The sequence below is a fragment of the Cynoglossus semilaevis genome, chromosome 12, assembly GCF_000523025.1.
Source record: "Cynoglossus semilaevis isolate Cse_v1.0 chromosome 12, Cse_v1.0, whole genome shotgun sequence".
NCBI lineage: Eukaryota > Metazoa > Chordata > Actinopteri > Pleuronectiformes > Cynoglossidae > Cynoglossus > Cynoglossus semilaevis.
In genome coordinates, this window is record NC_024318.1 from 14,806,578 (window position 1) to 14,822,672 (window position 16,095).

The 16,095-nt window shown below is 45.7% G+C and overlaps 1 protein-coding gene across 4 annotated transcripts in view; it reads right to left on the reverse strand.

Annotated features, from left to right (window-relative positions):
* Positions 1 to 16,095, reverse strand: part of LOC103387647 (transcription factor COE3) — an 80,467-nt gene that overhangs the window by 17,415 nt on the left and 46,957 nt on the right. For 2 of the 4 annotated variants that reach the window (XM_008322390.3, XM_017037364.2), the window contains exons 7-10: positions 13,983 to 14,064; positions 11,282 to 11,399; positions 6,611 to 6,741; positions 6,341 to 6,467 (exon numbers count right to left, since the gene is read on the reverse strand). In XM_008322390.3, the coding sequence (XP_008320612.1) occupies positions 6,341 to 6,467; positions 6,611 to 6,741; positions 11,282 to 11,399; positions 13,983 to 14,064 (458 nt within the window). Of the gene's footprint in view, positions 1 to 6,340; positions 6,468 to 6,610; positions 6,745 to 11,281; positions 11,400 to 13,982; positions 14,065 to 16,095 lie in introns of all 4 variants that reach the window. The other 2 variants (XM_008322388.3, XM_008322389.3) reach the window with 1 other exon arrangement.

Consider the following 16,095-nt stretch of genomic DNA (forward strand, 5'->3'; position numbering starts at 1 on the left):
CAGCCATTACAGCTTATTACGATAACTCTATCTTTCCAGGAGATAAAAACCTAGCCTTGTTGCCATTTGCCAGCTATTACTTTCGCTAATTATACTTAACTGCTCCGAGCTTATCTCCACTCCTCCTACACCATTGAGCAGTTATTTTTTTCTTTCCCCTTAACACAAATTAGAGGTGGAGTGGGAGTTGGAAAGGGGGAGACAGATAAACAGCACAGGCAGAAGTTCATTTAAGTGTTATTGCATTTGTGACTTGTCAAAGAGTCTAACCGAAGCCTTGTAGGCACCCGGAGTCGGTTAGGTGAACGCAGCTGACAGCGGTATCAACACGTACAGCGACCTCCTCTCATCCTGGCAGATCGCGGTCGTCTACCTTTAACGCACAGGCTGCGAGGATGACATAAACTTGTAACGACAAGTTAAAAGAGCAAGTAATGTGCACACAAAAGTGTCAGCTGCACCAGGAATCTCCTGGTGTCGAGAGGAAGGAAAAAAAACACGCATGCAGGTGTAGAACACTTTCTCTTTTTTTTTTTTTTTTCAAAACCAAACCACGTAAAATTGAAAATTTCACTGCAAATCCACGCCAAAAAAAAACCCCAAACCCATCATTTGACACTGACCATCATCATCTCCATCCACTGCAGCCTGTTATCACTGAATGATTCCATCTCCAGCGGTCTCAAGATGAACAGGAAATTAAAATTTCAAAGATCTGCAGTTAAGATAAATCAATGGAGACAGATCAATGATCATTGAAATTTCATGAACTTTGAGCCGGTACAGATGAAGAAAAAAAAAAACCCGAGACAGTTACAGTCTCCAGCAGATATTGCTCCTGCAACAGATAAAATGTAATTAACACGGTTAAAAGGGAGCAGTGTAACTGACTGCCGATCCATAATTCCAGTCTCCCGTCATATTGGTTGCATTATTAGAAAGGTTCAAAGACACCTGTTCAATCCTCTTAGATGACATCTAAAGTATGTGTGCCACTTTCTCGAAGGACGCCGGCGGACTCGCAGACATTACCAGTCAACAGAAATCAAATGGGTTCCCTTCACAGCTGATTGCAAGCGCAAATTAATATTGTAAAATGAAGATCAATACATGGACGGGGCACCGATCGATGATGGCTAAATTACGGCCGCGTTTTCCCCCTCATTCAAGATGAGTTGTGTTTTCCTCTCAAAGTCAATACCGTGCTGCCTCCCTCATTCATTTCTCAATAAACTTGCCGATGAATTTCAATCAAAACGCGGCGGTGAGGGGGTGGAATTCTTTTAAAGCCTGTTGGATGTGGATCATACTGAAAATGGGGCAAGAAGACGAGGACGAGGAGGAGGAGGAAGGATCCCTGTCTGTCAAGAGCCCCTTCTCTGCCTCCAGTATCTGTCTTCTCAGCGGCGGAGGACTGATGCTCCGGCTTAGTGAGGACTCTCCGTTTTTGCAGCCATTACAAAACACACATCTAACAACACTGGGGGACATGAACGGAGTCAAATTAAATTTAGAATTCAATGAACACATTTCCTTACCAGGAAAAAAAATCACTCATAACATTCTATGGAATGATAGTACATTTCCTAGGAAGGTGTAATAGGGACAAAAATACACGCTCAACAGCAAATACTTATTTCAATCAATTTCCTGGCACAGGATTTCACAGGTCACTTGCTGATAACACGCTGTGGAATAATGCCACAGTGTGCTTCTCAAAGCCTACCTGACAAGCTGCCTGACAGTGGGGGAGTGCAGGCACGTGTCACATCAGCCCTCTAATTGGACACAAGGACCTTCCTCCGTGGAATCTTGTCGCGATCCGCACAAGCTCACAAGGCCTTCAAACCGGGGCCTATCTAACTTGGCAACCAGAGTCTGCTCCACTCCCACGGAGGCAGTGCTAAATACCAGCGTTGTAATGAGACAGGCAGGTACGGAGACCCGACTAGTGGATAACATGCTTTGACACATGCTAAAACTGTTGTGCCAACCGGTTACAACCCTCCTGACTGCAGGGATGACATTTATAAATGCCTATGTCATCCCTTCTTACGGTATCACCCATCATGCTGCAGCGGGGAGCGATTCACTGAGCAAATACATACACACATATATATAGATAGATATATATACATATATGTGTGTGTGTGTGTGTAGGCAGGGTAGTCAAAAAGTGCTAAGACAGCTGTTAATAAGTAAAACATCGCTGCGACATCTCGACCACTTGAACGCATTTTTGTTGAAAGTTTATAATAATATACATATATATATACAGTATATATATATATATATATATATATATGTATGTATATGTACAGCATATATTTAAGAGTAAGTGGGTAAATAGATTTCGGTAGAAATATCCGAACATTGGAATACATTCTCTGGAGTTATCCTCTAAACCTCATCTGTTTACATATTTCTCTGAACGCCTTTGATTAGAGCATATCTTTGCTGTAGGCCACACCCCAAAAGTGGACAGCAACCGATGTACCACAGAGTACCACACCACACCCCACCCTGCAGGACAGGAAATGAAAAGGGAAGTGTCCCATCTGATCAGGGTTTTTTTTTTCCCAGTCTCCGACATCAAAGTAGCGGCAGGGCGGGGAGGAGACTGAAGTCAGTCCAGAGTCACCGGCTGGATGGCAGCGGACCCTGTCTGATCTGACCTGATAAAGTGGCCCTTGTTTATTTATTTCATGTTGTTCTGTAAAGGATGGTCCAACATGACATGACATTCCTCTCTCATTCCGAGACTGGAAAATGAAGTGGGTTGTAGTCGTTAGTTTGTATTGAAGAACTTTGTATTTTTGTTGTTGTTTTTATTCCATATTTTATCTATTTATTTGTGAGATTTTTTTTGCTCTGCTAAATGGCCACTAGAGGGATTATAAAGACATCTACGTTAACGTGTTATTTTAATTCATAAATCAAGAAATGTGGTTGAACCTTGGCTGAAAAACCCCTACTTTCTCCTACACTCTCAGCATCTTCCCTTCCGTCCCTTACACGACTGACATTTTCGTGATCTCCACCGGTATTGAGTGAAGCACAGATGACCTCTTTGTCCTTATGTTGATGAATGACTGCCTCATACCCATTTTGTCAGATTTTGGTGCAGTGGAGTCGATAGCGTCACCTTGACGAGGAAACTTTGTAATCCATCAACCCTCAAGGCTGTCTGGCCTCAACCACGGTCTGGCAAGAGCAGTTCACTGTACGGGGCATCTGCTTTGTCCGAAACCGCTCGCGTGACGTGACGTGCCGCATGTTTGCGCGCTCTGCGCCTATAAAGTGTGTGGTCCTAGAATGGCTGTTATTACTCCCGCTTTACAGTGAAGGAGAAAAGGGGAGGTAAAAAAAAAAAAACAAAAACACTTGACTTGTACTAATAGCCGAGAAACCATGCTGGTCAACAAAGGTCTGAAGACGAAGCACCCTGTCAGTGCCCAGCTTGGGAAATTAGCAAATAATGTTCCCTTCCCCCTGACAAATGTGTGACAGCTCGCCTTCGCCAATCATTCTCTCCTAACGTTATGATGCATGTCCTGGATCCCCACTGGAGGATACAGGCGAAGTTTACTGACCCTCAATTTAGCCATGACAAATGGGGTCCCGGTAAATGTGCGTTTTCTGGGGCGCGGAAGGGGTTCATTTTAAGCAATCCTGGTTATGTGGATGTCACTGATTAGGATAAATAGTGGCTGACTGTGTTAGGACTGCTTGCAGAACCACATTACCAGGGGCCTGAATTGTTGCCCCTGGAGTGGAGCTCTCGTGGAAACTAGGAAACCAACAGCTCTGATGCAATTAGGAGCTTAAATTGGAGAAATTGTACGGTCAAAGTTTTTATTTATGATTTGCTCTTTCGCATGCGCTTTGGCTATGCAGCAAAAAATGGTCAGGATGCCGCAAATTAGGGTGACAATTGACTGAAAACGACTTTTCCTTTAAGGACTGTGTGATGATACTGGCAGTCACTGCTGGCGTTGCCTCTATTAGAGCATAAAGTATAATAAAGTATTGACATGAAAACAGCCCGGACTTTCTCCTTTTGATTTTCTACAACCTTGCTGACAGCCGGTTCTACCAGACCTGTCTGGGCCAATGGATAACCAATACATAGATTGGACAGAGGACAACCTCTAGGGGCGACGCTTTCCTATAAGGTAGAAGGTACGGACTGTAACAAATACTAACAGTAGCCGTCGTGTCACGTATTTAAAAAAATGTGGTAATTAAAGGAGAAACATGAGCTTTATATGAAATGTTCTAGATTCACAGCAGTTTTAAAGCAGTACCGGTCAATGCCAGGATTATTAATGTGGACCACAGCGCCCTCTCAGAATGGATTGTGAGTTTTGGAACTCTTCCAGGCTGGGGACATGTCCCTCTGCTGTTCAAACGGACTGCGTGTTGACACTTGGTAATATGTGATAATTTCATGAATTGATCCAGTTAAATCTCCACCACGAGGTCAAAGGGCCTAAAAAAGGCGCCGCCCTTTACCCGAGGTTGAAGTCGTACGCTTCGATGGTCCAACCTCTGATGTGGACGACATCTTCTAGTGAGACATTCATTGTGTTTGGTGCGCGCGGCGTCCTACGTGTCAGGCCAAGCAATTCGCTATTGTAACTGGAGGTCATTTGAAATGTGTTTGCCAGTTCCGAGCCATTTGTTTAAGTGCCGCGTTACGGGCGGAAATGCTACGATTGAAAATAAAGCGTCTCACTCTTAAGTACGCGATCCTCCTCCCTGTACTCAATGCATCAACCAATTCGCGTTTTAATGTGTGAGAGAAGTAGATAACACCCTTCCACGTAGCAATTACGGCACTCGCAGGATCCAGTGATACCTAGTTAGAGCTTTATGCATTCCACTCTCTTTAGCGGTTCCATTCGTTCAAGTGTCAGCCCTGGTACAATCAAGGTGAGCCACACAGGGGACTGTGGAGAAGAGAAGGACCGGACCTGTCTATTGGTGACTTTGGCTTTTAATTCAGCGCACTAATCAATTGTACCACCGTTGCCTCCAGGGGTAATTGTATCTTTCTACTAACTGGAAGTGAGTAGGAACCCGGGGAAGACAGAGAGGAAGAAATGAGGGGGGTCAACAAAGATAGAGAAAAGGGGACACGTTTCCCCCCAGTAAAACCTGATGGTAATCATCCCAATCCGCTTAGCCTCTGTGACTAATGGGGTCTGTTCTTAAGGGACCTGGCACTTTCACCAGGGTGCTATAGAAGCCATTAATGTCTTAACTTATACACCTTCTCAGGGCTGCACGGTAACATGTGTATACACACACCGAGACAGGGAGGTTCCCTCTCCCTCTCTCTCTCTCTCACACACACACTCATGCACTTTATGCAGCCACACTACACTCATGTTTCATTATTCTGGTGCCTCGTTGGCCTCTGCTCCGCTCCTGCAGGGGAGGTTAAACGCAGGAGAGCTGGGCCAGACTGAACAATATTTGTATCTTGAATAAATAATAGTCAATGGCAGAAACACGTATTAGTTTGTAAAGGAGTAGTTACGTCTATTTTTTTTTTTTTTTTTTTTTTCTGTGGCCCACACTTTGCAATTCTGAGGTGCTCAAGGCCAAGGCTGAGCTGAAGGTCTGGGGGAAGTGAGAGTGCTTTTGACGCGGCCCTGTTTCATTCTGTCCATCAGAGTTAGAATAGACAGAGGCTTCCAGGTCAGACAGGGTCTGACCCCACCTCCAACCTCTGTCTCCTCACCAATGATGACAGATAAGACCACTACTTCCTTCTGTTAGCCAAGATAATCAGATCCCTGACTTATGGTGTGACACACACACACACACACACACGTTTTTTTTCAGTCTTTACACTGCCTCTCTCCTATAAATAACTTCAGACACACACGTGCACTTAACCTAGATATTGCTTTTCTGATTCATAAAAAAAAAACAACCCACACAAAACCACATGTTGCTGTATGAAATCAGCAAATTAGCAGAGAGCATTATCTGTCTCACAACAGGACAGATTAAGAAACTTGGCAGAATGAGTTATCCTGACAGCTTGAGTTTAACAGAGCTTGGCAGCGCCTGTGTATGATGGCAGGTCAGAGGGGGATCGTGTTGCGCTTGTAGAAGCCCCTCCATGAAAACACCTCCTCACTGTCCATGCAGAGCGAACACATTTACATTCAGCGAGCAAGGCCCTGGTTAGTCCATTAATAGCTCCTGGACCTGGGGCTGAGGGCTCCATCCAGACAGGGAGAGGAGGAAGGGGTGGAGAGGGAATTTGGGCATGGGAACAGCCTGCAGAAAGAGAGCGAAGGAGGGAGGGAGAGGTTGGACTCACCAGTGTAGACAAATCTCCCAGGGGCACCTTTGCAAAACTGCTTGGACTTGTAGGACAGCGTGACTTCCACAACACCGGGAATGTGCCGAGGTGGAGTCTGGACGCGGATTGCGTGTGGAGTTATGAGCTGGATTAGGCGGGAACAGGGAGAAATGAAATAATGAGCCCTCTGTGAAAAATCAGCTGTTCTGTTGTCAGTGTCTGCGAAAAGATTTTTAAATTTCTTTAACTCCGTCTCTGACGTCCCATCTCCAGCCCCGGTCATCTTACCTCGCTCCATACGAGCATCGTGCCGAACACAACTTGAAGGCCGTCAAAGAAGTTGTCCCCTATGAGGATGACAGTGGCTCCTCCGGTGGTCCATCCCTCGCTGGGGCTGATAGCCTTGATGCACGGGGTGGCTGCTTATCCAAGACAAAGAGAAGAGCAAATTCAGCACCTAGGATTCACCACTCGGATCCTACGTCTTTTTTTTTTTCCCACACAGACACATCACTGTATCACCCTTACATGTCTCAATGATATGTCACAAAGACATACCATGGAAATTGCCCTCTGGAAAAAAAGAAAAAAATGATGGATTTGTCCTTTAAGGCATGAGAATCAAAATCATTTATCAGCTTGCTGGAGTGGTGTAGTTAAGCAGACCCTTCAAATGGTCCACTTCACAAAGGCTAAACGCTGGGCTCGCCAGGAAAATGATTTGATGGAGCAAATTATGTGTCAGGGCAAATGTAGCTCTGAGAATTGATTAAGCATGCACCCGCGTTTACAGTCCAAATTTCAAAGTTGAACACGTCTTAAATGAGTCAAGGGGACAGGCGGTTTAAAGTGGAAATGACAAGCTGAAGCCTCGCTGCTTCACCTTATTCCGTTACCTTTGTTCTGCATATGCAGTACAGTGAAGACAACCAACCAGTGTAGTTTCAGGTTTCATAACGTGAAATGCGCTCATGAATTATTCAGAGTGGATTTTTTCTCGCTCTCTCTCTCTCTCTCTCTCTCTTTTTGTGATCGATTCAATCCATTTCATATTGTTTATTACAATGCTTTTCATCTGGCATGACTTCTGCTACAAATCTCTGCCATTCATCAACGGTCGGGGTTGTTATTATAATCTAATTTGAGTGATCTGGTGCCTCACATTCACTGTCATTTGATGCATTACCTTAATATGGTGTCGGGCACAACACCGTGTTTACAACGGAAATGGCGTGACAGCGCGCCGTAAAGCTGCAATATCAAATTTAATCTATTTCCATCAATATCTTTTAACACGCCATGAATTGTGCGTGTTTTCCTGCTCCTCAAAATGTGAGCAACTGTTTCAGCCGGTTCCCCTTCACCTTACAAGCTCACTTCTGAACCTCTATTATCCTTTCCATCCAGTAAGTAAATCACAGGCCGCCATTGTTGTATGAATCACCTCAGACAAGACATCTCCCTTTGTTTGCCTTGCTGTTGGGTCTGTTCGGGTCATGTTTGCTCTCCCTCTCTGCCTATAAAGTGTACACACACACACGCAGACACACACGCTGGTACTACAGGGAATCTGACTTTAACAGGCGCTGTTGACTTCATGCTAATCACCTCATACAGATTTTCATTTGTGAGGCCTAGAGGAGTGACATTTGCTTTCCTTAATTGCGAAGCGCGGCGTCTGAAAGAGGACCAACCCTCTGTGGGCACGCCGGGCCCCCTCTGAGGGCCTGACCTTCATCAGTGCGGACGATTACAGCAAATAATTCACCCTTCAAAATTACTGTAAACAAATTGACTTTGGGGAAGAGAGAGAGAGAGAGAGAGGGAGGGAGGGGCAGCAGGAAGAGGGAGGAAGGGCGAAGGGAAAACGGCCGGAGAGGGGGGGTGGCGGGGGGGGGGGGGGGGGGGCAGCTGCAGCCTGGAACCGCGGAGAAGCATTCACACACACACACACACACAAATACACACAAAAAGCATCACGGAAATCCCAGTGCCCCCTCCCACAAACAGAAAGAGCACGGCGAGGCAGCCACCGAGGCCCTAAGCCGTCCACCCTTCTGCCTGTAAATTTGCATATGTCTCAATGCACAGACAGAGAGGGGAGCATGTGCTGAATGGGGACCGTGGCGAAGTGGATTACACAGTCAGCGCAGGCGATCTGATGACAGACACGCACAATGCCCCCCCCCTCGGCAGATGATAGGCATCATGAGGAGTGGACGGATGAGGACGCAAAGAGTCCGCCCTGCCAGTCTGGGTGACTGTTGCGTCAGTAAATCTTTAGACACGCAGGTTTCTGCGAGGAACTTTAGCAGCTGATCCCTGACCTGTCCCTCAATATTTTTTTTCCCCCATTTCTGGTTAGCAGTAGGTTTTTTTAGCAGAGACACCCAAACTGATCTGAGATCAGTGCGGAGGAGGTCCCAGCTCTCAAACTGTGACGCTCAAACAGGTCTGATGTGGCCTCGCCGAGCCGTCCTTTGTTCTGCCTGCTGAAATGTGTTGTAATTGTGCTGTGGGATGTCCAGATGGTCGGTTGATAGTGCAGCTGATGGGATTATACCTTTTACCTCTCCCTGGGCCATCTGTTCCCTTTGACTCTCTCTCTCTCTCTCTCTCACTTTCAACCTCTCTCTCTCTCTCTCTCCCTCCCATATTTTCTCCCTCTTTTCCTCCTTTCCACCTCTCCTTTCCCCTTCTTTTCACTCCCTCTCTTTCTTCCTCTTAGACCCAGCAGTCTGGATTCACTTGTCTTTATTGCATAAACCCTAACAGCATTACAGCCACTTGGCATGCAAATGAGGCAGGCGCTGCAGGCTCTATGCTGAGTCTCCTATATTGTCTGGGGCTCTATAATGGTGGAACTGAGCTAAGGAACGTGTGTGTGTGTGTGTGCGCGCACGCTGTTCATGTGTGTCAGCTGTGCGTGTGTTTGTGTGGGTGATGTTTTGTGTGAAAGGCCCTCTGTTTGTGAGCATGTTTATGCACCTCCGAGCCTGAATCTATACATGTTTGAGTGACAAGCCGCCGCAAAGCACGTTCGTGTTTGAATGCGTAATATGCTTGTTGTGAAACAATCCGCACAAGTGAGCCGAAATGGCTCACAGTCAGGATTCAGGTCTGCCATCTGTGGGCTATCACTGCTCTGGGCCAACAGGGGGCAGCAGGCCTTGATCAATATGAGGCTGCAAGTGCAATGTAAGCGAACGTGAGAGGAAGCCTCTCTCTCTCTCTCTCTCCCTCTCTCTCTCGCTGCCTCTCAGTCAGTTAGTCACATAACTGAGGCTTTTCGCCCTGTGAACTCCTGAAGAAGAATGTGTTGCTAATTTAAAGCGCTCTGTCTGTCTCTGGCTAACAGTCTCTGGCTAACAGTTTGGACACTTTGGAAAATAAGTTCGGTGGCTCTGCTCACCGAAGGCGACTCGAGCGAGGCCAGTAAACACTGTCGATGCATGCGACGCTAGTCTGACGTGATGCACAGACAGGAAGGAAGAGAGAGAGAAGCCATGTTTAAGTTATTAAGCCACGACGTGTTCAACTGGGCGGTTGACAATAGCTTATTTTCTCGCTTTGCCGGGTGTCACTCTGCTGCTTTGATGAGTGTGGTGAGGAGAGGAAGAAAGGGATGGGTTGAAGTAACCTGTAAAGAACACACACACACACACGCACACACGCACACATACGGAAAACACTGGTGGTCTCAGGGGAATAGGGGAACATGGAGGCGAGGGCTCAACCTCTTTAATTGCTCTCCTCATTAAGAAACCGGTTGCTAGGCGATCCACACCTATCGTGTCATAAACGTGAAACACACAAACAGAACGTCAGCGAACATAATGACTTTGGTGCTCCGGGCAGGACTTTAATTATTTGATTTTGTACTCCAGTAGAGGAGTCATTAATAAAGACAAAAACAAATAGATTAGCTTTTCCCCCACTAGGACTGGAGAGCACTGAGATATATTAATTGTGTAGTCTCTCTCTCTTTCTTTTTTTTTTCTTCATTTTTTTATTAGCGGTTGTTGTATTAAACATTACATTTGCTTTTGGTGATAGAACCATTAATGCCCATTAATGTGTGAGCAGCTTGTTTTAGTCAGTGGTGTATATAAACTGTTTGCCCAGCCATAATTGGCTCTTGAAATCTGAAGATAAGCAATTTGCACAATCTCTCTCAGTCAGTTCACTGCCCCTTTCTCTCTCTCTCTCTCTCTCTCTCTTACAATCTTTCAGCTGCGTGTGTGTTTCCTCCTGCAACTGGAGGCCGTGGAGGTCATAAGGTTATGTTTAGTGCGTTTTACTTTTTGGATTTCCCATGGTTTGGTGGTCGGTCTTTTCTCTGTTTTGGCTGAGCAGGCAATCAGTCTATCATATGGAATCAGTTGGAAGAAAAACAGTAAGTTCTGTTTTTCTCATAGTGCCCTCCACCCACCCTCCCACCACACACACACACACACACGCCGTCAAACCACCCTACCACCACTACCCCTCCTCCTTGGTTCACTCTCTGTTCTCCCCTGTTTTAGCTCTCTCACAGCTAAATCTGCAGAGCCCAATGACAGGAAATTGACCTCACAGCCAAATTCTTGAGCGATTTGATCACGTTTCACGTAGGCTTTTAAGACAGATGTAGGTGCATCAAGAGACTGGAATTAGTAGAACATTTTTGGAGTGATGAATTAGTCATCATTGTACTCATCGGGGAAATCCTCGTGACAGATTGACTCAGTAACGCAAAATGTTTTCTCCAGCAAGCTGTTTTGAAAGAGTCCAAAAGAGGAGTGAAAGTGATGGAGGAACAGAAGTTTTAAAGGAACTAGAAGCAGCTACGGGAGGTGTGTGGTTTGGGAAAAAAAAAAAAAAACATGGAGGGATGTCTTAAAAGAAAAGGAGAAGAAGAGTGTAGCAAATTATAAGATGTAAAAATGTGCCTACCATTCTCCAGATAAGGAGGCGTACCTTCTGAAGGGTCGAGTCTGCGAGCCCTTCGCCCATGTTTGGAATTGTTGTGTACAAACATGTTGTCAGAGACGGCCAACACGTGGCCGTCAACGTTGACGGTCGTCGATACGACAACCTGCAAGAAGAGGGAAACATGTCATCAAAAGTGAACGCGGAACCGTTAACCATACGTTCTATGATTCAATTTCCTCGTGGACTCGACCGTCTGTCGGTATTTTCTATTTTCCACTTTCTTTTGCGAACTTCTTCATAGAAATGTTTGCCTAAGAAAAATGATTACAGTGAAAGGTTAGCAGAATTAGCTTAATTTGACATGGTCAGAGAGGACACTATTTAAATATTTTTAAATAAATTCAATAGACATTATTCGTAAACTCCTGGGAAACATAACGCGACCCCAAAAAAAATCTCTTGCGACCCACCTGAGGGCCGCGACCCAGTCTTTGGGAAACAATGATTTAGAAGATTACATTTGGGTTTGTATAATGTAATAATCTGTCCAGTTCACTTAATTCATTGAACAGGATGTTACCACTGCGTACACAGCACCACCCGCAGGAAGGGTGGGGGTTAATGTTGAATACAGTAAGAGAGAACTGTTGCACGCGCATCCTTTGTTTACTAAAAGTGGGAATATGGTTTTATAGTAATGCCCCCTGATGTTGCAGGAGGCTGGGTGTGGGCTTTAAAAATCCTGCCGTGTTCAGGTACATGCCTGTTTGCTATTGATTGTTACTGTCAGACCTCTTGAAGCTGTTGTTCTCCTGGTCCATATCACATTACAGTTACCCTGCTTCTCAGCCATTTTGTTTTTGCTCCTCGCATTTGTGTACAGCTAATTGACTTTTCAATCACTAAAATACCATTTCCGTTTATCCACTCCACCAACTGTCATCACGGCTGAAGCTCAGAATTATTGATCAGCGTGTCCATCTATTTGAGGACGGAAGGCCTCCCTTTTAAAGTATTACTGGAGTCATTACCAACTCCACCGTATTCCATCCCATCACTCAGCAAACATTTTACTAGGATCCGATTCCAAGCCACACTCAGTATTTCATAATGCTTATTTTTGTTGTTGTTTTTTGGCCACCGCCGCTCGAAACAGGGAGCTCCATGTGAATGGCCAAAGTGTTTCAGAGCCGGAAACAGAGAGGCCCTCTCAGGTTCGCTTCCCCGGTAAGTGACCTCAGTGTAGCAGTGGAATTTAGGGGGGGTGCTTTTTTTTTTTTCTTTTTTTTTTTTGGTTGGTTTTGGGAAGGGTAGGGTGTGGGGGGTAGAGAAGGGAAAGTGAAAGAGCTCCATTCTTGTAAGAAGGTTCAGAGCTGGGCCAAGCCGAGGATGATGGATTGGGCCCTCTCTGGCCTCCAGCTGGTTTTTGGGGGTAATAAGGAGAGTGGAAGGCATGCAGAATACACCGCTTTGGCCAGAGAAACACCTATAGTGGAGCATCTGGGAAATCTATCTGAGAGGAAAAACTGTTGGAACAAATGATCGCATTAGGGTGAAATCTATTGTTTTAGACGTTTAGGCTGAAGAAAGACGTAAGATGCTTTGACTCAGTTCATGCATTCCTTTTGACACAGAGTGAGAGGTGAAACACCCTGGTAGCTGTCATGCATCAGTCCACATTCACCCTGAGGGAAGATGTGAGGAGTCAGGGGAGGTCTGATGGTGGTGACATCAGGAGGGGACACCCTGTCTCGTCTGTTTCATGTCCAGGCTTCCTCCTGGAGGATGCCGCCTCGTGTGTCTATCACAGAGCAGGGCTGTCAGTGACAGGCGCCCTCCTGTAGTTTGTCCCCGTTCTTATAGGACAGATCACACTAAACTCTCACTCTCTCACCTTGACCTAGTGGGCCGCTTGCGGTGAAAATGTCTGAGTAGGATGGATGGGTGGTTGGATAAATGGATCAGCAGTGGGAGTCAATAATTTCAAGGCTCAACTACTTGACACATTAGAAGCGAGAGGGTTAAAGAAGCAGTAAAAGTGCTCAACGGTCGTGTCCTTTCGGTGTAAATTGCAGCGTTTGTGAGACCCACAGTAATGATGGTTTTCAGATGGCTTACGACGGCGTTCACTGGCCGCGCGGAGAAACGCGCGCCTGACGCTAAGTGTGTGCATATGCGGGTAAGAAGGAGAGAGAAAATGGAGTGTGTACGTGCACGCGTGTGTGGACACAGGGAGTCGTGCGTTTCCACAGCTGGACAGATCCTGAGTTAACACTGTTGTTACATGTGGTCGGATCATCCTCCCCTGTAGGGGGGGTCGTAAACACAATTAATGGCACCTTTAAATTCTGCATACTTGTATGTGTCAGCGGCTGCTCGCTGATAAATATTCGGATTGGAGGGTAAAGGGTAAAAAACCACTTGGTCTTTTATGAGGCCGATAGTTCCAGTGATTTTCAGAAAAAAAATCTGATATTTACTTAAACGCTTTTTTTTTTTAATGGAAATTTTAAATATTATATTAAATGTTTAAATCTTGCACAATAGTTCGGTAAGACCATAAAGTTAAGTCGAGTCACCTGGAAACGTGTCTAACCAAAGTTCCGATTTTACTTTATATTTTTGCCACGAATACAGTTTTTAGTTTATATTGCACATATATCTGTGTGTTTTTGTGTGTGTGTTGCACCATAAGGATAAACTGTCACATGCAGACAGGGCATATGTGTGAAACGCATTACGTCACCTGGAATCTGCGCATGTCCCGTGGGTTCCCTGCATTCTTCAAACAGTTCTGATTGCACTTGAGGAAGAACTTTAGGAAGAATCTGAAAAAGAGGACAAAAGGGAATAAATTAATAATCACTTGATAATTCAGCACAGAGTGGTAGAATGTTTCCATAAGACTTCACACACACACACACACACACACACACACCCACTCAGTCATACAGTCAGAAACACCCTGGCGTTACGTGACCATTTGGGCCGTCGGTGACGTTTGGTAATCCCTAAAAATCAGGGCCATCAGCTCCTTTGTCATCTCCTCCCCTCACCTGAGATGGTGGGTCTTTCCCAACACCCATCTGCCACTGATATACAGGAAGTCACTTGATATTCCACCCACCTCTTTAATCCCAGGACACCCCCTGTGCAATTAAAGTTCTCCTGTTCAATAGGGAAGCAAATGAGGCCCACCTGTGACCAGGTCTTGTTTGAAGAGCATCAGGGATAAAGGACCTAACAAGGTGAGAGCGCGCCACAAAACTTATAGTCCTGTCAGGCAATTAGGCGCACACACACACCCAAACCGTATGCCACATACACACACACACACACACACATACACCTAACGCATACACACACACACCCCTGCACTTGTGGGTGGGTGGGTGGGTGAGGCAATTATGCCACAAATTACAACCTGGCTAATCGTCTCTGAACAAATGTCACGTCTGAGCGAGATTTGGCCTTGTTTAGTTTGTAAGCTGCCTTTCTCTGACACTCCCGGGTCGCTCTCAAATTCTCAGCCGGTACCTGTGGCCTGAGAGCTGCGTTTGAGATGTGGTCACATGGTGAAAAGATTCACAGCTCAGGTTTAAAAAAAAAAAAAAAAAGTAGCCAATTGTGTAAAAAAAAAATTATGGTTCAACGCCACAGATTTCTCTGATTCGCTATAAATACCTCGCCGTGAGGTTTATTTTTTCATCGCGCTTGACTCGCGCTGCTTTATGCAACACCGTGGTTTCTGTTGTGAGGAGAATTTGGCTGCGTCTCACTGGATTACCATAGACTGTACGGCCGTTTCATTCAGCTGAGCGCGGTGGCTTGTGTGGCCAGCGAGGACGTTTCACAACACTTAAGACGGCCTCGTTCGTCCAGTAGGATCCTGGCCAGGCCGTAAATCAGAGTTTGAAATGACCCTTCTAACCCTGGCCACATTAACACATGCGCTGGTCATTTAGAAGCGTTCTTCGATAGACTCCTATACCCTCGGCTTCGCTGTGGGCCCAGGAGGGAGAGGAGAGGTGAGAAAATATTTTCACTCCGCGTCCAGGAGCTTTGGCTCGGACATCAATAAAAGGACGTTTTAACCCATGCCAGAATGCTGATTGCCTGTCGGTGTGTGGTGAGGCCATAAAAAACCCCGACTTGTCATTAGTGCATTTCACTTGATTGTGTTCACTGTGTTTTCAGGTTGCATCTGTTGGCTGATCATCAAAATGACCATTATGTACTCTAATTCCCTGACCCTGTTTTTATTTCCCCAAAGAGTCATAATGTAGAGCAGCAGACATCTGCGGAAAGCAGCCCTGAAATACGACTTTTATTTGTCTGTCGCCTCTCGTACAGATTGGGTAAGGCCGCTGCGCGAGCGTGCGCGAGCGCAGCTATGCCCACGCTTGTGTGTGTGTACGTGCACGCCACCAGCCATTGGTTAACAATTTACTGTTTGTCAAAGGGAGGAATAGAATATATTTCCCAGGCAATACGTTGACTTCATAAAAGAAGCCCATTACTTCCAGAGTTAGTCTTGTCTCCTTTCTAGGATACTCTTACCTACTGTTCCTGTCGCGGTGAAGGCGAAAGTTACGGAACAATAAAAGGCACGAAACGAAGCGCCCACGCCTTCATAAAGTTGCTGCTTTATGTTTGCTTTTATGAAAGCAATTACGCACGCTTTCCTTTTGCTAAAAAGATAAGCTTAATTTTCATAGTCCACAGTAGTGGCATTGCTATAGCATCCATTACATTTGAGTTGGTTAAGATTCTCCATGAGCACAGTGCAAATTGGTCCTCGGTGGAAAGGGGAGCAATTAAGACGAGGCCCCGCTCTCTCTCTCTCTCTCTCTCTCTCT